Source organism: Marmota flaviventris, chromosome 17 (genome assembly GCF_047511675.1).
Source record: "Marmota flaviventris isolate mMarFla1 chromosome 17, mMarFla1.hap1, whole genome shotgun sequence".
NCBI classification, from domain to species: Eukaryota; Metazoa; Chordata; class Mammalia; order Rodentia; family Sciuridae; genus Marmota; species Marmota flaviventris.
Window position 1 is genome coordinate 32,635,252 of NC_092514.1, and position 22,718 is coordinate 32,657,969.

At 38.6% G+C, this 22,718-nt stretch overlaps 1 protein-coding gene and 2 non-coding genes across 6 annotated transcripts in view; 1 reads left to right on the forward strand and 2 right to left on the reverse strand.

Annotated features, from left to right (window-relative positions):
* Positions 1-22,718, reverse strand: part of Vps53 (VPS53 subunit of GARP complex) — a 145,043-nt gene that overhangs the window by 82,014 nt on the left and 40,311 nt on the right. For all 4 annotated transcript variants that reach the window (XM_027924437.2, XM_071603931.1, XM_071603932.1 and 1 more), the window contains 4 exons: positions 8,255-8,333; positions 5,565-5,708; positions 4,730-4,872; positions 2,302-2,443 (listed from right to left, as the gene is read on the reverse strand). In XM_027924437.2, coding sequence (XP_027780238.1) covers positions 2,302-2,443; positions 4,730-4,872; positions 5,565-5,708; positions 8,255-8,333 — 508 coding nt within the window. The remainder of the gene's footprint in view (positions 1-2,301; positions 2,444-4,729; positions 4,873-5,564; positions 5,709-8,254; positions 8,334-22,718) is intronic.
* Positions 11,496-11,602, reverse strand: LOC114083317 (U6 spliceosomal RNA). The gene has a single exon (XR_003581119.1). It is a non-coding gene; the product is annotated as a U6 spliceosomal RNA (small nuclear RNA).
* Positions 19,312-19,446, forward strand: LOC114083323 (small nucleolar RNA SNORA42/SNORA80 family). Its single transcript, XR_003581124.1, has one exon. It is a non-coding gene; the product is annotated as a small nucleolar RNA SNORA42/SNORA80 family (small nucleolar RNA).

Genomic DNA, 22,718 nt, shown 5'->3' on the forward strand with positions numbered 1-22,718 from the left:
GGAGAAGGTATGGCCCAGAGCAAGGTAATGGCAGGGACCAGGCTCAGTGTGAATATCACTTACAGTAAGAAATTTTACATCGCCCAGCAGCCAAGCAACAGTAAGTCAATTCTTGGAGAACTGGATTGCCTAGTTGAAAAGGCCGAAGGAAATTCTGCTTCCTTTCTAGAAACTCATTTTTAAGGGAAAAAAAAAAAAAAATCTTTGAATGCTGTGGAGCACCTACTATCAGGACTTGGAATGGTTGCTGGGTCATGGTAACTGGGACAAAAAAAAAAAATGGTTCAGGGGAAGAAGTTGAGTTTCTTTATAAGTCAATGATTCAGAGAAATGTGTGAAGAAGACAGCTGTTCATGTAGATAATAAACAAAGAACTCATGGTATTGAGAAGGATTTTCTTGCCAAGGATTTATAACCTGAAACTCCCTTAAAAACCTCATGGGAGAGGAAAGCAACACCTGAACAACTGGGAAGGGAAATTTACAAACTAGTTCTTCAAGAAAGTTTCAAACACAGAAGACCAAAAAAGGAAGGGACTAGGGGGAAAAGTTCAAGTGTTCCTAGTAGATCATGGCCATTGCCCCTGGGCACAGCAGTTGCCAGGAGATGAAATGGCTCCAGTCCAGGAGATGAAATGGCTCCAGTCCAGGAGCTTTGTCCTGGCTGAGTATGAGAAACAAGCACCTCCAGCCCTGCCCCCTTCAGAGAGAACATGGCTGACAATCAGCCAACTGCTACTTTGACAGTGCTATACTTGTGTTATACAAAAAAAGCATTGTCTTTGCAAACTGAAGCAGAGCTCCTGTCAGTTTTTCCTACTCAGTTTCTCTGCCTGGTTACCCTGCTCACCAAGCCTTGGCTTGTCTAGAAGAGATCTCCCCTGTCTTGTTACATACCACTTTTGACCTTTGGGGGATTTCCTTGGATAGGTGAGAACTATAGCATCTCCCAGGGAGACCCAAATTTATAGGCTATCCTGGTCATGAAATATTGCAGGGCTATTGTTCCCAGGTGATCCTAGAGCCCCTCTAAATGTAAAACAAAATCACCAGAAGCCTCCAGCCAACCGAGAAGAAGAATTGCACACAACAATACACACACAACAATGTATTCAAGCATCTTAGTTAGAGCCTATTTCCTGTCTAGTTAGCTGAATTACTGGTGCACAGAGCCTATCCTTATGCTCTACCAGCTCTTCCCAGAGGCCATGGGAGCTCAGGGGCTTCAAGTGGCCAGTGTTCATACTCAATGCTTGAACCTCCCTGTTTTCAAGCAGCTCAATGTAGAGCTGAACTCAGCGCTGCCTAAGTCTCTGCTTGAACACAGTACAGAAACCTGGCTTGAGTAGGGCAGAGAAGGTGGTTAACATGGGGAAATCAGGCAGGTGCTAGGGCCAACCACATACTTCTCAGGAGAGATGCATGCACTTCCCTAAAGGGTGTTTCTGTTAGCTAATTCCTTCAGTGACTTGAATTTTCTTTGAAGACATTTTTACCTGTTTGTGAACTATTTTTTCTCTTGATACTAAAAAATAAGTCAATTTTGAACATAAGTTAGTATGAAGAAGAGTATTATATAGCTTCTATTTATTAAGTATAGGAAGAATATTTTGCAGTTCCAGTTGTATTTTACTTCAACAAAGTCATGAGTGAGCCCAAGCAGATAGGGCCTTGTGGCCTTGCCTGAAAACCTAGCTGTTGCCACCACCACTCTTCAGTCTGGTGCCCTGAGGACCAACCTCTGATTCACCTACTCTGAGGTAGATCTTGCGGGACAAGGAGGGGAGTCCCAGAATCTTAGGACTAAAAGGCTGAGAGTTAGAGAAGCTAATGGAGGTGAGGGGTGAATGAGTGAACAGGACACCAGCTCCAACTTCCTACCCTTGCTCTGCCTTTGATCAAAGCAGCTAAGTTTTTATGGTTTTGCATATGAGCTCACTGACCATGGATAAGAGACAAATGAGTATAGCATGTACCTCGTACAGTAGATGGAGCAGAGACTGGCTGCAGGTAAATACCCCTAGAACAGTGTGGGGTGCACAGTGGATGTTCAAAAAATATTAGCTATTATTGTGTTTGGATTCCACGTCAGATATTGTTGGAAGGATGGTTTGAAAATCACTGATCTGGCCCATTTCCTCATTTAAAAAATTAAAGCAGACATGATGGTGTGCCTTAGTCCCAGCTTCTTGGGATACTGAGGTGGAAGGATGGCTTGGGCCCAGGAGCCAAAGGATGAAAGTGAAGCCCAGCCACCCCAGCCATCCATGTTCCAGTCCAGCCTCCCTCAGGAAAGTCTTACCAGGGTTCCATCTGTCAGGGTGCAGCCGGAGAAGCGTTTTGCAAGAAACCCTTCAAAGTTAGTCGTTCTCTGAATAGCAAAAAGAAGTAATTTCACCTCAATTTCCTTAGCTCTGGCACGCATGATTTTGGCAAGTTCTGCCCTTCAAAATGAAGAGATAAAAATGTCAAACAAACTGATCATTCAAGATTGAGGAGGTAAACAGCTTATATTCAGAAAAAAATGTATATTATCATGTCAAACTGTGAGGTCTATTATCAACTTAGTCTAATGACTGAGGAACAGATATTCAATAGTCCTTCACATTCCAATATATTTCTTGGATGCCTAAAACTGTGAATAGTACTGGACCCTACATGTACTGTTTTTTCTTATACTTACATATCTATGGTAAGGTTTAATTTATAAATTAGGCAGAGTAAGAGATTAACAACAACTCCTAATAAAACAGAACAATTATAATAATATGCTGTAAGAAAAGTTATTTAAAACTTCTGGATTATTTATTTCCAGAATTTTCCATGGCAAGTAAAACCACAATTAGGGGGAGACTAGTGTATGGACTCCTAAGAATTTTAAAGTGAAATTATGCACCAGTAAAAAAAGAGAAAACTCCAGGATTATGGATGCTAATTTGTCTACATGGTGACTACTATGTTTAGATCTTTAACCTTCTCAATAACTTGCTAATAATATACATGGTACTTTGGCATTTTACTAAAATGCATATATACATTATTTAACAATTCATGAATTACTCAATTATAAATCTGTCTTCCAGAGAGCTCAATAATCATCTCTGCACATATAGCAGGGACCCATGAGATACTGGAACACCCATGTGAAAGGTGAACATATATGCTTTGGTGGTTCCTGCCTGTGAAGCTTATGTGCAGCTTACTTGGGCATTCTGTTTTAGAATGTAGGTTATTAGGGAACAGTGACAATGAGAGTTCTTAGTAAGTACTAAACTGTCATCCTCTTCCCACACAACTAAATGCCAAAATAAAAAATGAAGCGCCTCTGAGTTTATTTGAGAATGATGTATCTGTAGGACTTGAGCCAAAATTCTAACAATAAAAGCTTGGCAGAAGCCCTGCCATTAGCTGAGACAACAATAGCAGGTACTAACGCCCACAGAGACTTGTTGGCTTTAGTTCACTTCCAGTCTCATAAGGATTCATCTTTTATAGAATTAGTTTGCAAGTCTGCTGACTGTAGGTGAAAGAGAATTAATAAACAATTTTTCAAGGAATTTACCCTTTCTTTGCTAATTGGGATTTAGAAGGTGACAACCCCAATCAACCGTGAATCAATACTGTATTTTATTAAATACTATGGTCTGAATCTATGATAGTAAATGTGTTTCTTAAAACAATAGCCAGACAGAATGTGCAACACTAAAAGTGAACCCTGTTTAAACTATGGCCAATGGATGAGGATGATGTATCAATGTAGGTTCCTCCATTGTAACAAACATACTATTCTGGTGGGGGATGTTGATAACAGGCAAAGTTACATGTGCAGAGAGGCAGGGAAATCTCTGTACTATGTGCCCAATTTTGCTGTGACTCTAAAATGGCTCCCAAAATGGTTAAAAAAGCCAATGTGACTTAAAACATTTTCCCCCTATAATGTGTTTAAAGCATCCATTTTGACTGTACTTTCTCTGATTTTAAGAAAAAAGACTACCATAAATTATACTAAGGTCACTGAGTTATGTTTAGATCTGGCTTTTTTCCCCTCTTATTAACCTATAGACAATGTAATTAGTACTGTTAGATGGGAATATATAGCTAATAAAACCAGTTACCACCACTGTTGTTGTATATGTACAAACAAAGAATAAGAAAGCTTGGTTCTAGTTTTACATTTGTCATGGACACACTGATCTAACCTTGCTGGGCTCTAATTCTTCAAAATAAAGGACTATGTAGTCTGGGCTATACTCATGGGTAATGCAGAGAGAGCTTTAAAATGCTTAGAACACTCAGATGCCAATATTATCAATCATAGACTATAAACATTGTATTAGGGAAATTCATTCAACAAGTATTTCCTGAGTGACTGTCATGTCCTTAAAGCAGATACTACTTCTGTCTCTATGGAACTATCTACCTAACAAGTCACAAAATCTACATGATGATGAACATGTACACTGAAGGCTATTATACATAATACAGAAACAGAGGGAAATGTATAGGTAAACTTAGTTGATGAGTCCAGAGTTGGTAAAGGACAGAAGGTATGCTGTTTGAGGCAAGCACTAGGCAACAGGAAAACTTGCAGCCAAGTTGGGAGCTAAGGGTTGCTATATCTGGTAGAGTCTGGAATTGGTACCCAATCCACAGGACAATATGAAACCAAAGTGGGAAACTGATTTTGAAAGTTCAATTAGAAACAGCACCAGTAAAGAGCTGGAATATACCTTGTCACATGGCAGAATTCTACTGCAATCCTCTCAGTCATATACCATTCCCGTGGAAACATTCGGCCATATTTCTCTTCATAGTCCACAAGCTGGCGTTTGACCCAGGCGTAGCGTCTATCAATTTTGTCTAGCCAGGCAACCTCATGAAGGGAAGAAACAAAAAACACTCCAGTGCTTAGATGTAGTATTGACAGTTTGAGGGAAAAAAGCAAAAACGTAGAACAAAGAGAATGACAGCCATTCTGTATTCCTCACCATTTGAAAGAATATATGCTACCATATTTACTTGGTCCAGAGATTCTTAACCTGAAGTCTGTAATTGGGCTTTAGGGTTTTGCAAATTTCCTGAAACTGTACATAAAGTTTTTTTGGGGGGGAAAGGTTGGGGTCTCGGGGAGGGTACCAGGGACTGAACTCAGGGGCACTCAACCACCGAGCCACATTCCCCAGCCCTATTTTGTATTTTAGAGACAGGGTGTCACTGAGTTGCTTAGCGCCTTGCTTTTACTGAGGCTAGATTTGAACTCCTGATCCTCCTGCCTCAGCCTCCCTGGCCACTGGGAATACAGGCATGCACCACCACCCCTGGTGTACATAAAGTTTTATACATTGGTGCACTTTTCTGGGAAGAAGATCTACAGCTTTTATTAATTTATCCAAATGGTTAGTGACCTCAAAAATGGTTAAGAACCATTGAACTATAAAGTCAGTCCCTAGGATTCAAGGTTCAACAGGTCATAGTACTAATAAAGTATCAATCAACACATTTGGCTGCATTCATTTTTCAATAAAATTCAAGTGTTAACTCTGACCTCATCTGGTCAATACTTACATCTTGATTTTCTTGAAAAAGTACTAGATACTCTGACAGATGTTGTTTAATAAACTTCTTAATGATTTCTTGCTTGATTTTGGGGTCCAAAATATTAGCAACCAGACATGCATCTCGCAGGACGTTACTGGGTCCTCCTGGCCTCTGGCAAAACAAACAACACACAGCAATTCAAATACTAGAAACAATCATTAAATCTCATAGTTTCTGACAGCTGCTACTTCTTGTTTCTCTCTTGTTGTTATTACTCCCACTCCCTGGACACTGATTCTTTCTACTGTAGATAGATATTAGTTACTTATTCCTCGATGAAAGAATCATTAAGCTAGTCTTGAAGTAGCCAACATAAAAACTATCCTGTGAATCAGCAATGAGATATTTTGGAAAACAGGGCCAGCAAGGATCATAGGAAATTTTAGTTTCTGAATACTCAAACTGAAAGGACCTAAAAAGTCAGAATGACAGCAGTCTCTGATGTCAGAGACTACTGAAGAGGCCTAAAAGTCATAATGACACCAGTGTCACTCCATATGTGCCACTTTTCCCTGCTTCCAACCTCTGGGATTCTTGTTGAAGTGTCATACTTTTGCCAAGCTGTGTGGTCATTTTAAAACTTAAAAACAGATTCCAAACCACCAGACTTATTTCACTGACAGTCTAATATATGCAGCCAAAGGTAAAAATACTGTGATGTAGGTCCCTTGACCTGAAAACAACAGTGGAAGATCGGGAAGCAATAATGATACATTACAATGGAAGGTCTTTGTTATTACCTAAGGAAATTTGGTCTCACCACCTTTTTGTATGGTGAATCACTGAATGAATGTGGTTGACTGTGGACCACAAAGAATACATGAAAACTACTCTTGGCTTGGTTAAACAGCCATGTAGCTCTGAGAAGTTATTCAACCTCATTTGAAAAATAATCGACTTGAATTAGGTGATCAGTAAGGTTCTTTCAGATCGTTATCATTTATTTTTGTCAATTCTGTCCATTCTATCCATCTCAACTGAAGTTCAAGTGTTTCAAAAGGGTCACATAAACTGCCTGAGACCTAAATTGTTAAAATGTGACCTGCTCCATAATTATTGTCTATTATGTGGCCTGTTGAACATACCAACTGCTCAACTCTAGCTTCCAGATGAAAGCTAGATAGAGAGGTCAAAAGGGCCAAAACCTATAGGTTCACAGGTTCTAATTTTTTTTCATTTTTAGAAATATTGACTAGGTTACTTTGGACAATTTTTTTAACATCTTGATTCCATTTGCGAGATAAGAAGAATAGCACAAAGCCTTTAAGAAAAGTTGCTGGGCACGGTGCACAGGCCTGAAATCCCAGTGACTCAGGAGTTTGAGGCAGAAGGATGGCAAGTTCAAGAATATCCCTGGCAACTTAGCAAGACCCCATCACAAAATAAAAAATATAAAAGGCTGGGGATGTAGCTCAGTGGTAGAGGGTGCCCCTGGGTTCAATCCCTATTACCAAAGATAAAAAAGCTGTGTCAAACCCTATTTTAAAAATAGATTTTCAAAAAAAAAAAACAACAAAAAAAAAACTTTTAAGTCACTGAGCCAGAGAAAAGGCAAATTGTTAAAGAAAATAATTTTATTCATTTGCCTGGTATGATCTGGGAAAAAATACATCAGGTGACTAAGGAAGATGAGGTTCTCAAAGAAAAGTGCTTTACAAATAAGTATCCAATTGTTAGCAGTTGGTCACAAACTATTAAAATTAGGAGCAGGTTTCCTATAGAAAGCAATTTACCAAAGCAAGGACAGCTACTCCCAGCCTACTTCCTAAGTTTCTTTTATGGAGCACAAAGAAAAAATAATTAAGATATTTCCGGTTATTGAATTATAGAGCTGATCCAGGAAACACTCCTTGGCTCAATAAGTGGATGTATATCCCCATCTCCACCCACAAAGCACAGCAAGGAATGCTGCTGGCCCATGTGCCCAGTTCATTTCTGCCTTGAACAAATTTTTTCCCCTCAGAATAGCTCAAATAATAGAGAATAAAAGCTTCTGAAGATTCTGCCCTCGCCGACACATGCAAAGCATTAACGTGACATCTGCTACAATGTGAAGGATGGAACTAACAGCAGTTACCCCAGCACAGTGACAACCAAGTAAGGGAAAGCTTGTACAGGAGAAATGTAACCAATTGTTCACAAGTGAAATCTCGTGTGCTTCACAGACACAACACTAACAACTACACTACCAGTGAGCAATGTTGGGCATTAGTTTCAAAAAACAGGCTTATGATTATCAAAAGTGAGTCTTCTAACTATGTCACTCTGAGAGTTACATAAGCCCCTGGATATTCCTCCCAGTTGTCTTTTTACCAACCTGAAACCAATAAGTTATGTAATAATTCTAAAAAACATTGTAGCTTGAAAATATTCTTTTAAAACACAGCCATGAGAAAAAGGAATTTACAGGCAGACAAGATAGGGTTTGACACACATTAAATTAAACCCAAACATATCCTCACTTTTTGACAACAGAAAGACATATCACTTAGGGATCTTTAAAATCAATGATGGTCTCATTACCTTAAACTTTCCATTAGACAAATTTGCTATTGCCCATAAACACTTTAGAATGATAAATAAATAATTTATAGTGAGTATACTAGGGGAGGGTGATAACAATATCTAAAGATTGGAGGGAAAATGCAAAAGAATACCTTGGTACCCTGGGAAGGAAATGCCTCTTCGAAATCTGCCAGGATTTGCTGTCCTAGCTCCATTTGCGCAGCCTTCACTCTGTGAGGGAGACAGAACGTATCATTGCATGCCATAATCTTCAAATACCAGTATGTAATTATGCACCAGTTCAGGGATCTGAACTGTTGAAGTCTTTAGAGATTCTCTAGAGAGGGCCACGTGTCTATATAGGAAAAGTCACACATTAGTAACTGGTTTACAACCAGGACCAAGGCACCTGATTTATTCTCAGGATGGATTTTCTATATTCCCAAAGTTCTAGGTTACTCTTTACCTGTCATGAGATAGTTTATGTTAATCTCTGCAACATTTCATTTGGTACTTATGCTTCAGAAACATGTAATGTAATAGTACTTGATTCAAACATAAATCCATTTTGCACTACTAGTATAGCTGCTTTCCCACTCCTCTAAAGTAAAAAGAAAAAGCCAAGTGATCAAATGTAATCAACAAGAGGGAAGACCAATGAATGAAGATTTATATTCAGGGATTGCAAGGAAAACCAGTTAGAAAGGGGCAACTGGAACTTGACAGTGGTTTGCATGTATAACAGAAGCTCAAGAGAAACTTGTCAGTTTGAATAAAGAGGAGAAAGGAGAATAGGGAGGATGAGACAGGAATTGTGCATCAGCATGCCTGCAATTGACCTGTCCTCCAGGATGCCCTCTTGCTGTCTGATGCTGGTGAAGCCTGCTTGCCCCAGCCAGCCCCCACAGCTTGAGTGGGGCAAAGCTCTGAAGCCACTATTGCACTGCCCCTAGCCTGAGGCAAATTCTTTATCTTTGCTAAAAGCACCATAAAATAGCATGTTTCCTTTCTTGGTCTCCACCCTGTTACTTCTGGATTAACTTTATGAAGTTTCTAGAAATAGTGAGCAACTCAAAACCACAACTTCTTTGGCCACTAAGGAGTACTTATTTTTTTTTTTTTCGAATGAGGGGCTAGGCATGACCCAAGACAGTCTGCTTTTTCTGTGGCAGAGTTATAATTATGCCTACTCCAAATACTTTCCAGGGTTTTTCCACTATCTTCAAAACTTTTCAAACCACTTGTATAGGCAGGTTGGCAGCCTTTTAAGTCAGTTTTCAAGTGGGCCACAAATGACCCAGATGGAACAGCCCTCCAGATTAGTCAGGGCTGCCCACCTAGAGGGGCTCAACAGATGATGGGAAACGGCTCTTGAGTGTGAACTATGATAGGAGAGAAAAGAATGTGCTTTCATAAAACTGTATCACACAGCATCTTGTGACTGCCTCAGAATGACCCAGCAGATGGCCTCCTATGGTGCCAGGTCACAAGACTGAGCTTCCAAAAGCTCAGGCCCCTCTGTTCCTACCCTCTTCTTGGAAGTACACAGAGAGCACCCAGTTCTTTCCTAACCCATGGGGACATTCCCGTAGGGGAAGTCCTACCTTGGCCAAATGTACTCATGGCTGTATTCTCAGGGTTACTGACCTCTTCAATGATACTGAATGACACAGCTCTGACTCTATCACCCCCATCACTCCCAACCTCCATGTTCTTGCTGAACTTGACCCTCAGGTGGCTGAAAAGATAGAATCTATGATGGGACTAGGCACTGCTGGAGCATAGAAGAGAAGGAATCACTAGACTTTGATTTGTAATGATCTCTAATCCTTGTTCAAAGTTACCTCTTCAAACAAGTTAGACTTAGATATACATGAGCCACATGTAATCATAAGTCACTTCTTCTACATAAGCCACAATTAAGAACTGTTGTGATATAAGAGGGTACAGACCTGTATGAGATGATTTTCAATGTCCTCTCCAGTACTGATTATTCTACGATACCTCTCTGATAGTTATACCTAGCAATGGCATTCATCTTTACAGATGGCTACAAGTTGGATGTATATATTTTTTGTTGTTGTTATGGTGGTGGTGCTGGGGATCAAACCCAAGGCTTTGTGCATGTGAGGCAAGCATTCTACCAACTGAGCCATATCCCCAGCCCTATAACTTTTTTTTTTTTTAAATTTTTTATTGTTGGTTGCTCAAAACATTACATAGTTCTTGATATATCATATTTCACACTTTGATTCAAGTGGGTTATGAACTCCCATTTTTACCCCGTATACAGATTGCAGAATCACATCAGTTACACATCCATTGATTTACATATTGCCATACTAGTGTCTGTTGTATTCTGCTGCCTTTCCTATCCTCTACTATCCCCCCTCCCCTCCCCTCCCCTCGCATCTTCTCTCTCTACCCCCTCTACTGTCATTCATTTCTCCCCCTTGTATTATTTTTCCCTTTCCCCTCACTTCCTCTTGTATGTAATTTTGTATAGCCCTGAGGGTCTCCTTCCATTTCCATGCAATTTCCCTTCTCTCTCCCTTTCCCTCCCACCTCTCATCCCTGTTTAATGTTAATCTTCTTCTCATGCTCTTCGTCCCTACTCTGTTCCCAGTTACTCTCCTTATATCAAAGAAGACATTTGGCATTTGTTTTTTAGGGATTGGCTAGCTTCACTTAGCATAATCTGCTCTAATGCCATCCATTTCCCTGCAAATTCTATGATTTTGTCATTTTTTAATGCAGAGTAATACTCCATTGTGTATAAATGCCACATTTTTTTTATCCATTCGTCTATTGAAGGGCATCTAGGTTGGTTCCACAGTCTTGCTATTGTGAATTGTGCTGCTATGAACATCGATGTAGCAGTGTCCCTGTAGCATGCTCTTTTTAGGTCTTTAGGGAATAGACCGAGAAGGGGAATAGCTGGGTCAAATGGTGGTTCCATTCCCAGCTTTCCAAGAAATCTCCATACTGCTTTCCAAATTGGCTGCACCAATTTGCAGTCCCACCAGCAATGTACAAGTGTACCCTTTTCCCCACATCCTGGCCAGCACTTGTTGCTGTTTGACTTCATAATGGCTGCCAATCTTACTGGAGTGAGATGGTATCTTAGGGTGGTTTTGATTTGCATTTCTCTGACTGCTAGAGATGGTGAGCATTTTTTCATGTACTTGTTGATTGATTGTATGTCCTCCTCTGAGAAGTGTCTGTTCAGGTCCTTGGCCCATTTGTTGATTGGGTTATTTGTTATCTTATTGTCTAATTTTTGAGTTCTTTGTATACTCTGGATATTAGGGCTCTATCTGAAGTGTGAGGAGTAAAGATTTGTTCCCAGGATGTAGGCTCCCTATTTACCTCTCTTATTCCTATAACTTTTTTTTTAGTATGTAACGCTACAGGAATTTGTGTGTTGTCCTTGTGCAGGGGCCATGCTAATCTTCTCTGTATCATGATTTTAGTATATGTAGTGCTGCTGAAGTGAACACTGGATATATAATTAATGCTGAGCAGAAGAAAAAGTTTCTGCCTAGAAGTGTTACCATCAATAGTTTTTGTTTTGTTTTTATATATACTGGGGACTGAACTCTCAGGGGCACTCAATCACTGAGCCACATCCCCAGCCCTATTTTTTATTTTATTTAGAGACAGGGTCTCACTGAGATGCTTAGCTCCTCGGTTTTGCTGAGGCTGGCTTTGAACTCAGGATCCTCTTGCCTCAACCTCCCGAGCCGCTGCAATTACAGGCATGTGCCACTGTGCCCAGCTTCAGTAGTTTTTGAAGCGTCTACCAGTGACTCATATGAAAGAACAAATATTCTCTTGTAGACATTACTGATGGTACCTATAAACCCAAACACTGATCCCAAGCATTTTCATGGTGACATGTGAATTGTAGTCTTTATAATCAATTGCCTAAGGAAGATCCTAGAAATAAGTCAACAGACACATTATTTGTATTCACTCCTTTAGATTCATTCCTCTTCTAACAATGAAAAGCAAATTCTTACTATAAAAAGATGGATCAATGGAGACTCATCAGTAGAGCAAATATCTGAGTTGAACTACCAAGATTTCCTAGTCATTCTTAGGAAAGTTAGCTTATAACTAATAGAGACTAGGATAAACAGACATTCCTTCTATCATCCAAATAAGCTCAGCTTGTTATGCTGTGGTAACACTAAGTTGATTACTTGTAGAAAATGAAAGATTCACTGAACTACCCGGAAAGGAAAATCAACCAGTGGCTTTCAGCATCCAACATGTCATGTGATATGGGGATTGTTCAAATGTGCCCTCTCTTAAATGTCTGGTTAATTTTTCATAATGAGTGGTGGCAGAGGGATAACAAATTATGATAATTATTTAGACATTTGTACATGAAGTAACCTTGACTTTCTTGTTATCTTGTGAGTGACAGTTCCAAAGAAAATACCCTCAACATTTCCCAAAATAATGGAGTAACCTCCTGAATACAGCTGTGCTGAACAGAAAGATTAATTCTATTTGCTCTTTCCAATAAGAACTAGAAAGAATCTCATCCTAGGGCTGTGGTTGTAGCTCAGTGGTACAGCACCTGCCTACCATGACTGAGGCACTGGGTTAGATCCTCAGCACCACATAAAAATAAATTTATATATATATATATATATGTATATATATATTTTTTTAATTTAAAAAAAAAAACACCAGAATCTCAATCTAAGTCACAGAGTGACTGATTGAGTGGGATACTTTTGGGATCATCAAGGGCAATCCACATGGTTTGAAACTGAGAAAGAGGCCCAGAAAGAACTTGTCAAACAGTTAGGCCTGTTCATTCCCTGGTTTAGTTCTTTTTTTCCTATACCATGTGACCTCCCAACCTGCCAAACTTCTCTCACATGTAGGAGGTTAGAAATAGCTCTGAAAAATACATTTTAGTTTGGTTTCAAGGTTTTGAAGAGAATGCAAGAATCTTCCATTTTTTGGGGGGTGGGGGGAGAATACTGACTAGAAACATTTGCTTTCATGGATATGCTTAAGCCAGGAAGATTTGAAATGTAAAGATATTAAAGACAAAAAAATCTTTCCTTCAATGCTACATTAAATATTTAAGCATTTGCCAGAAGGGTAGTTGGAACAAATAGCAAATCAAAGCCCATGAACTTCATATTTCAAACCTACAGGCAAAGACTTTAGAACACATTCTTTTATGTGATTTCTATGATTTATAGACAGCAAGATATTAGATTAGAGAAACTGAAGCAATGCATAGGGCGTAACTCTCCTGCTGTCACCCCTCCCTCCGAACAAACAGCTATTTCTATCATTTCCAGATGGTTCTATGATCACTATGTAAACATAAGGGAGGAAAATTCACCAGAAATAATGCTAAAAATAAGAAGTCTGGACTTTCCTCCAATTTTAGTTGAGCACTGAAAACAAGAAGCTTTCTCATCTTCCGTTCGTGTGTGTGTGTGTGTGTGTGTGTGTGTTGCTGGGGATGGAACTCAGGGCCTTGTACATGCTAGGCAAACACTTCACCACTGAGCAACACCCCAGCCCATCCTGTGTTCCTTTTTAGTGCTACTTAACAGCACATACTCTATTAATTTACATAAAATTATTTCGAACAGAGGATTGAAACAAATTAAAGGAAACATAGGCCCTCCTGTGTTTGCAGCAATCCTACATGATAATGAATGTGGACTGAAAGATATTGATAGAATGTTGAATTTTCTTTTTTTAAAGGAATGTCTAGAAACATAAAAATTTTATGTTTCTAGCCCCATTCTAACAGTGATCATATGGTTCCTTTAAATTTAAAACTATATCTTTGAAAAATGTTAAAAAGCAAAGAACACACCAAAAACTTAGGCAGCACATGTAAAAAAGCCAAATGGAACTACATTCAACTTAAAATCTTCTGCACAGCAAATGAAATACGAACTATATATCCTATAAAGGGTTGATAGTTAAAATATAAAGGAGCTTATAAACTCAATAGCAAAAAATCAAATAACCTAAATAAATTTTGGGGAAAGGACCCCAAAAGACATTTTTCCAAAGGAAACATACAAAAGACCAACAGGTATGTGAAAAAATAGTCAACATCACTTAATCATCAGGGAAATACAAATCAAAATCCCAGCGAGATATCATCTCATAGGCAATGGGATGACTATTATCAAAAGGACAAAACATAAGGCCAGGGTATGAGGCAGACAACACTTGGTACATGCAAATTGGTATAGCCCTATGGAAAATAAAAATTGAGGTTCCTCAAAAAATTAAAAATAAAACTACCATATGACCCAGTAATCCTCTTCTGTGTGTATAACCCCCCAAAATAAAAGCAATACCTCATACTACAGGTATCTGTCCTCTTATGTATGCAGCAGTACTATTCACAATAGTCAAGTGAAAAGTCAACCTAAGTGTCCACTGTTAGGTGAATGGGGTAAAGAAACTGTGGTGTGGGGCTGGGGATGTGGCTCAGCGGTAAAGTGCCTAGTAAGTGTGAGGCCCCGAGTTCAAGCCCCAGCACTGCCAAAAAACATAACAAAACACAACTGTGGTGTATTCTACTGTATAAAGAAATATTATTCAGCTTTTTAAAAGAAGATCCTACCATTTTCAACAACATAGATAAATCTGGAGGGCATTATGTTAAGTGAAATTAGCCAGACACAGAAAGAAAAATACTGCATGATCTCTCCTATGTGTGGAATCTTTAGTCAAACACAGTTTTCTGTATCTGTGGGTTCTGCATCAGTGTATTCAACCAACTGCAGATCAAAAATATTGCAGAAAAAAAAGTGTTTGATGGGGCTAATGATGGTACAGTGTGTACATTCACAGGTGCTGTGGGTTAAGTCTCCAGCACCACACACAAAATTAAATAAAAATAAAAGTGTCCAAACTAAATATGAGTACCTTTTGTAGTCATTATTCCCTAAAAGATATAGTGTAACAACTATTTACATAGCATTTACAATGTATTACATATTATAAGAAATCTAGAGATGATTTAAAGGAAAGTTTGATTTTTTTTAAAGAGAGAGAGAGAGAGAGAATTTTTTAATATTTATTTTTTAGTTTTCGGCGGACACAACATCTTTATTTGTATGTGGTGCTGAGGATCGAACCCGGGCCGCACGCATGCCAGGCGAGCGCGCTACCGCTTGAGCCATATCCCCAGCCCCCCCCCTTTTTTTTTTTTTGTACCAGGGATTGAACTCAGAGGCACTTGACCACTGAGCCACATCCCCAGCCCCATTTTATATTTTATTTAGAGACAGGGTCTCACTAAGTTGCTTAGCGCCTTGCCATTGCTGAACTTGTGATCCTCCTGCCTCAGCCTCCTGAGCCACTGGGATTACAGGCATGCTCCACTATGCCCAGCTTAAAGTACAATTTGAATAACTCTGATTTGTTTCCCTGAGACCAGAAGTGTTTCAGATTTCAGAGTTTTTCAGATTTTGAAATATCTGTACAGACTTTTTTTGAGTGTCATGTTAGCATTCAAAAAGTTTCAGATTTCAAAGCATTTCTGATTTCAAAGTTTTTGGTTAGGGATGCTCAATCTGTGTAGGGGAGAATGTGCCTAAGTTATGAGTAAACATGCCATTTTTATCCAAGGGCATTCTAGTACATGGGTATACTAATATCTCCTAGATATTTTTAGATAGGCTCTCAATTCTTTGGGGAACATACCCACAAGTGAATTTGCTGGATAGCATGGTAATTCTAATTTTAATATTTTTTCCCCCTGTAGTACGAGGGATTGAATTCAGGGCCTTGCTAGGAAAGTGTTCTAACAATGAGCTACGTCCCTAGCCCTTCTTATTATTTTATTTTGAAAAGGAGTCTTATTAAATTGCCCAGGCTGTCTTTTAAAATTTTGATCCTTTTGCCTCATCCTCCTGAGTAGCTGGAATTACAAATGTGCATCATTGCATCTTTAAAGAAACTGCCTTACTATACCATTTTACATTCCTACCAACAGTGCACAAGAGTTTCCAGTTCTCCACATCCACATCCTTGCCAACACTCATTATTTCCTGTGTTGGGTTTTATGATACTGGGGATTGAACCCAGGGGTGCATAACCACTGAGCTACATCCCCAGCCTATATATATTTTATATATATATATATATATATAAAATTAGATACAGGGTCTTGTGAGTTGCTAAGTGCCTTGATAAGTTGCTGAGGCTGGCTTTGAACTTTTGGTCCTCCTGCCTCAACCTCCCAAGCTCCTGGAATTATAGGTGTGTGTCACCACACCCAACTGTTTTTTTTTTTTAATTTAGTTGTGGTTGGACACAATACCTTTATTTTACTTATTTATTTTCATGTGGTGCTGAGGATTGAACCCAGTGCCCAGTGCCTACACGTGCTAGGCAAATGTTCTACTGCTGAGCCACAACCCCAGCCCTGGGATTTTTTTTTTTAACAGCAGCCTTCTAATGGGCATTAGGTGGTATCTCACTATTGTGAGATTTGATTGGATTTCTCTAATGATTACAGATTCTGAACTAATTATCTCATGTGCTTTTGGCCATTTGTATATCTTCTTTAGAGACATGTCTATTCTAGTCTTTTACTTATTTTTTAATCAGGCTGTTTTTGTGTTGTTGAGTTTTAAGAGTTTTGTATATATTCTAGAGCTCTGTCTGATAATAGGATTGGTAAATACTTTCTCCTGTTCTGTGGGTTGCTTTTTTCACTCTTTTGATAGTGCTTTAGATGGACACATTTTAAAATTTTTCATGAAATCCATTTTATTTACTTTTTCTTTTGCTGCCTATGTCTTTTGTGTCATTATCTAAGAAATCATTACCAAATCCAATATTGTGAAGATTTGCTCTATATTTTGTTCTGAGAATTTTATAATTTCATGTCTTACATTTAAGTCATAGATATATTTTGAATGAATTTTTATATATGGTGCCATCTTATGATCCAACTTTAATCTCTGGTATGTTGATATCCAGCTTCCCCTGCACTATTGAAAACACTGCTTTTTCTTCATTGAATGGTCTTGACAACCTTATCGAATATCTATGCTGCTATACATGTTGGTTCTGTCATATTCCTGATATCAATGATGTGTCATATTCCTTCCATACAACCAACTGGCAGCTCACTCCTAAACACACCTTCTTCCAAGGTTCTTATCTTTTCCAGGCTATGCCATTCTCCTCATCTCTACCTCTTGTATATATAATCCATCAGACTTTATAAAACATAAATGAGACCATGTCCCTTTCTGCTTAAAAAAAGTTTTTACTATAAAAAACACAAAATAAAGTCTTTAGAAAGACATATAAACTGTGACCATATCTACCCATGCAGCAGAAGTACCATGATATGATGTCCTCCCCCTCCCCTACCACTTCTTATCTTGGTGGTAAGATCCTCCTTTTAAGATTCATATTAAAATTGAACTCTTCTGTGAAACCCACCCTCACTCCCTGCTTCACTCTATCAATTTCTCTCCCAAGATCGTATATACTTTCTACAGCACATACTAGTTTTGTTGCATCTGTGCTATACTAGAATTTTCTATTAGTGTCTTTCTTCTTCTCCATACAAAAATGGTGAACTCTTTGAGGGCAGAGAGTTTGTATTTTTTATCTTGGTGCCTTTATTACCTCAGCACAGGACCTAGAATATACAAGGTAGATAGTAAAGGTCTGGAAGATAGATGAAGGAAAAAAATGAATGAATGGGGAAAAAGTATCAACTGTAGATCATCATGAGAGATGATGATCCTCACCACCTACTGAGCAAGACTGCCTTCTCCATCAGAGCTTCCTTCTCTCTTGCAGCTCATACAGTTCTGTTCATGGGCTTTCTTGGCTGCTTCACATTTCTAGTCTGATAAGGCAATCAGCCAGCTCTATGTGTGAAGGGGTTAGGAAGGATGAGGGAAAGGGTGGTGATTTCCCTAGTATTCTGCCAAGCTCTATTCCGACATTCCTTAGTAACTTCTTGGCATTTCCACTATGAGATGGCACACTGAGCACATGCTGTAACCTCCCTTTCCTGCCTCAAATCCTTAGAAATTTGAAAATATCTGAATAAAAATCCAGAACCAAGCAAGAGAAGTGGTAAACTAGACACTCTGAAGACTTCCTGGTGGGACAAGATTAAAGACAAACATTAATGCCTAACAATGCTTCTTAAAAATGAAAGACAGGAAGGTGGTGGATACCAGGAGCAGCAGGGGATCCTGAGGCAAACTCCAGCAGGATACACTGGACTCTTGCAATAGAAACATTTAAGCCAGTGTCCACGTCTGCATCCTCATCCGGAATGCATAGTCAGGCACTGGGTGTGGGCCCTTGGGTCTGAGAACCTCAGCAGTAGCCAGAGTTGCTGATAACATCCAAGAACAGGGAGCCTCCAAGAGCAGAAGATCAGCCCCTGGCACAACCACCTGGCAGCTCCTGCACCTCACCTTACAAGAGCCATCTGTTGTACAACTGAACCGAGCAGCACACCCCACCTCTCCTCCACTATTAGGTGGCAGTAAAACAACATTCCTGATCAGACTAACAGAGAATGTCAAAAATAAAAAATGAGCTTTCAGCTAAGAATCACCACATATTTGAGAATTTTTTTTTTAATATTTATTTTTCAGTTTTCGGCGGACACAACATCTTTGTTTGTATGTGGTGCTGAGGATCGAACCCGGGCCGCACGCATGCCAGGCGAGCGCGCTACCGCTTGAGCCACATCCCCAGCCCCAGAATTACCACATATTTGAAGAATGCTAACACCAAGAAAGAGAGTTACCATGCAAATCAGGCAATTCAGACCTTTCAGATACGTGTAATTTATATTCTCTGAGAGATTTAAGAGGCTATCATCCATGGGGGGAAAAAACAGCTAGATTTCCTAGAAATTAAAAAGCTTGATTATTAAATAAAAAAGTCAATAGCTGAGCCAAATAGCAGGATAGACAAAAGTAAAGAATAAATTAAAACAGAACACTGAATTGAGGAATTCTTTTAAAAAGCAGTCCCAAAGGGCAAAAAGATGGAAAAGTAGTATATATACACTATACTATACACACACACACACACACACGTAAAAATAATATGGCAAATTTAGAAGTTCCAACATTCATGTAATAGGAATTCTACAAGGAGAGAATAGAGAAAACAAATCATACAGACTACTCAAAGAAAAGAATAAAAGAGAACAATTTCTTAGAACTTAAGAAACTCCTGTTCTCCTGAGCCTCTCATAGTGTCCCATGCCGGAGCAAACTGTGGCCCTGAATCACTGTCTGGCCTCTGCCTGTAGGCTGCTGGCACTGAAGTGGGTTGCCCAGTAGGAAAAAAAAAATTAAAAAGAAACATATAAGTCTTTAGATTAAAGATATAAAAAGTACAGTGCAATACAAATAAAAAAGGACTGTATCCTAATAAAATTCACTAATCTTGGGCTGGGATTGTGGTTCAGCAATAGAGCACTTGCCTAGCACGTGGGGTTTGATCCTTAGCACCACATAAAAATAAATAAAATAAAGGTATTGTATCCAACTAAAACTAAAAAATAAATATTAAAAAAATTCCCCAATCCTCCTAGCCCTAAATCTGAAACGCAACCAAAGCAAAAGAAAAACCAACAAAAACAGATCATCTTATAAAGGCTTAAGAATCAGATTGACTTCACATTTTAGCAGGTAATGATAAATACCAAAAATACAATAGCTAAAAAACATAAACAACCCAAATGTCCATCAACAGGTGAATGGATAAACAAAATCTGGTATACAAATACAATGGAATATCAACTTTAAGAAGGAAGAGAATTAATGCATGCTAGAACCAGGATTAATCTTGAAAATGTCATGTTAAGTGAAATAAGCTGGACACAAAAGGACAAATCTTGTTTGAGTCCACTTATATAAGATAGCAAGAACAGGCAAATTCACAGAATCAGAGGAGAGAGAGGAAGAAATGGAAGTTAATATTTAATGGGTACACAGTCTGTTTGGAATGATGAAAAAGTTCTACAAATGCATAGTGACGATACTTAGATAATAATTTAAGTGTATTTAATGTCACTGCATTATACTCTCAAAAATAGTTAAAATGATAAATTTTGTGTTATATATATTTACCACAATTTTAAAAATTAAAAAAGTAAACTATCTAATTATCATAGAAGAAATTAAAAGAACAAAGATCTGCATCTAAAATATGTAATACACTCAAATGGTTTTATAGGCATGATCTACCTAGATATCATGGGACACTATCCACAATACATAATTAATTCCTATTAAGCAACCAAGTATGGTGGTGCAAAAGCCTTCAATCATAGCTATTTAGGAGGCTGAAGCAAGAGGATCACAAGTCCTAGGGCAACTTGGGGATCTTAGCAAGACCCTGTCTCAAAATAAAATATAATTAAAGAGAGTTGAGGATGTAGTTTAGTGGGTGGAGTGATTGCTTAGTATGTGTGAAGCCCTGGGTTCTCAATCCCCAGTATCATAAAAGAAAAAAAAAAAAAAAAAAAGGAAGAAGAATTTCTAAAAATTAAAACACACTTCACCAAGGAAATGTACATAACCAGTCTTCAAAAGGAAAAAACATTAGCCTCACAGGTAACCCAGGAAATGAAAAGCAGCACAACTAGATACATTTTTCTTCAATCAGATTGATACAAATGAAAACTGATAGTATCAAATGTTGTTGAAAGTACAGGGAAGTGGGCAGTCATGTCCTTACAGGTGATACTATAAAAATATAAAGCTTTTTTTTGAGGCGGGGGAATAAGTAATAATTATCACAATTTTAAATGTATATAATCTTGTGACTCAATCTACTCTAAAGAAATACTTGAATATGTATGAAAGGAGATATATTTTAAAAATTAGGAAAAATCTACTGAAATGAAAATGGTTAAATAATCTGTGGAATGTTATACTCTGGAATTCCATGCACAGAATGAGTTAGACCTATACATATTAATGTGGGGGCGGGACCTAAAATATGTTGCTAGGTTGAAAATGAAAAGCAGGTTTCAGAACAAAGTAAGTAGTATAAAGGCATCTACTTAAAACAAAACCACAAAATGCAAGTATAGATTCATGTAAATGAACAAATAAAAATCTGGAGGGCCAGGCAGAGGGCGTGTGCCTATAGTCCCAGCAATTTAGGATACTGAAGTAGGACGATCATTTGAGCCCAGGAAGTTGAGGCCAACCTGGACCACATAATGAGACTTTGTCAAAAAAAGAAAAAAAAAAATTTCCAGAGGGATAAACATTAAATTCATAACAGTCACTCTCTATAGGAAGAGTAATGGGATTTGAAGTACAGTTAAAGGAGACTTAAATCTCATTTGTGTTTTTCACTTTTTTAAGTGAAGGAGAATGTACACATGAATTACTTATATAATTAAATATAAAGAAATTTAGGAAAAGAGAAGTCTGGCCACGAACAGTGATGCTCACCTATAATCCCAGCATCTCAGGAGGCTGAGGTAGGAGGATCGCAAGTTCAAGACCAGCTTCGTAACTGAGAGAGACTATATAAAAAATAAAAATAGCTGGGTATATAGCTCAACAGTAGAACACCCCTGGCTCAATCACCAATACAAAAAAAAAAAAAAAAGGAAAAGAAAGAAGAAGAAAAAAATCTGCTGCAGTCAGGCCTTACTAAGAAAGAGATTCGAACATGATGGTTGCTGCCCTTTCATTTCTTCTTTGCTGCAAGGAAGGTTAGAATTTGTCAGTCACCATTATCTCTTCCTTAGTGTTTTCTAATAGAAAAGGCAATGAATTAACCACATCTCACCCTCCTTTAGAAGCCTCATATTTCTTTGCTATAAGCATCTATCTTTCTTCTTATTGGATCTGCATTTGAGATTAAAAGGAAACAGTGGTAGGAAGGAAAGAATAAAGTTAGAGAGAAAGTCATAATTTTATCATATCTGAAGTTCTAGTGGCATATTTTCTAAAGATTGTCACAGTAAGGCTGGGGATGTAGCTCAGGGATAGAGCATTTACCAGGCATGAGTGAGGCCCTGGGCTTGATCCCAAGCACACATACACGCACACAAAATTGCCCAGCCATACATCCCAGCCTACATGCTCTTTTACCAATGTGACTTCGACAGTTCTCCAATTGAGCAGGTAAGGGAAGAGTTCTTTCCTCTTGAACCTTGAAAGCCTTGTGGCTATAGCAGAAGTGATGCTATGTGGCTGTCAAGGCCAAGTTCTCTTGGGATGCTCATTCTTGGAACCCAGCCATCTTACAATGAGGAAGGCCAAGCAGCCCACAGAGGAAAACAGGGATCCCAGTCCACACCTGAGTGAGCTCCCAGTGACAATGAGCATCAATGTATCAGCCATGAACTTGGTTCTTCCAATTCCCTCTCATGCTGCCTCAGCCGACACTGCATGGAGCACAGAGTTCTCACTGAGCCAGGCCAAGTTTCATGGACAAAATAATTGTTTCAAGACAACAAGTTTTGTGATTTTGTGATTATTTATGACAAGAAAATAACTGGGACAGTTTCCTTCACAAATGTGGACACTAAGAATTTTGCATATATACAACAGTAGCTATCTGACACAGGTAGCTCAGAAGACA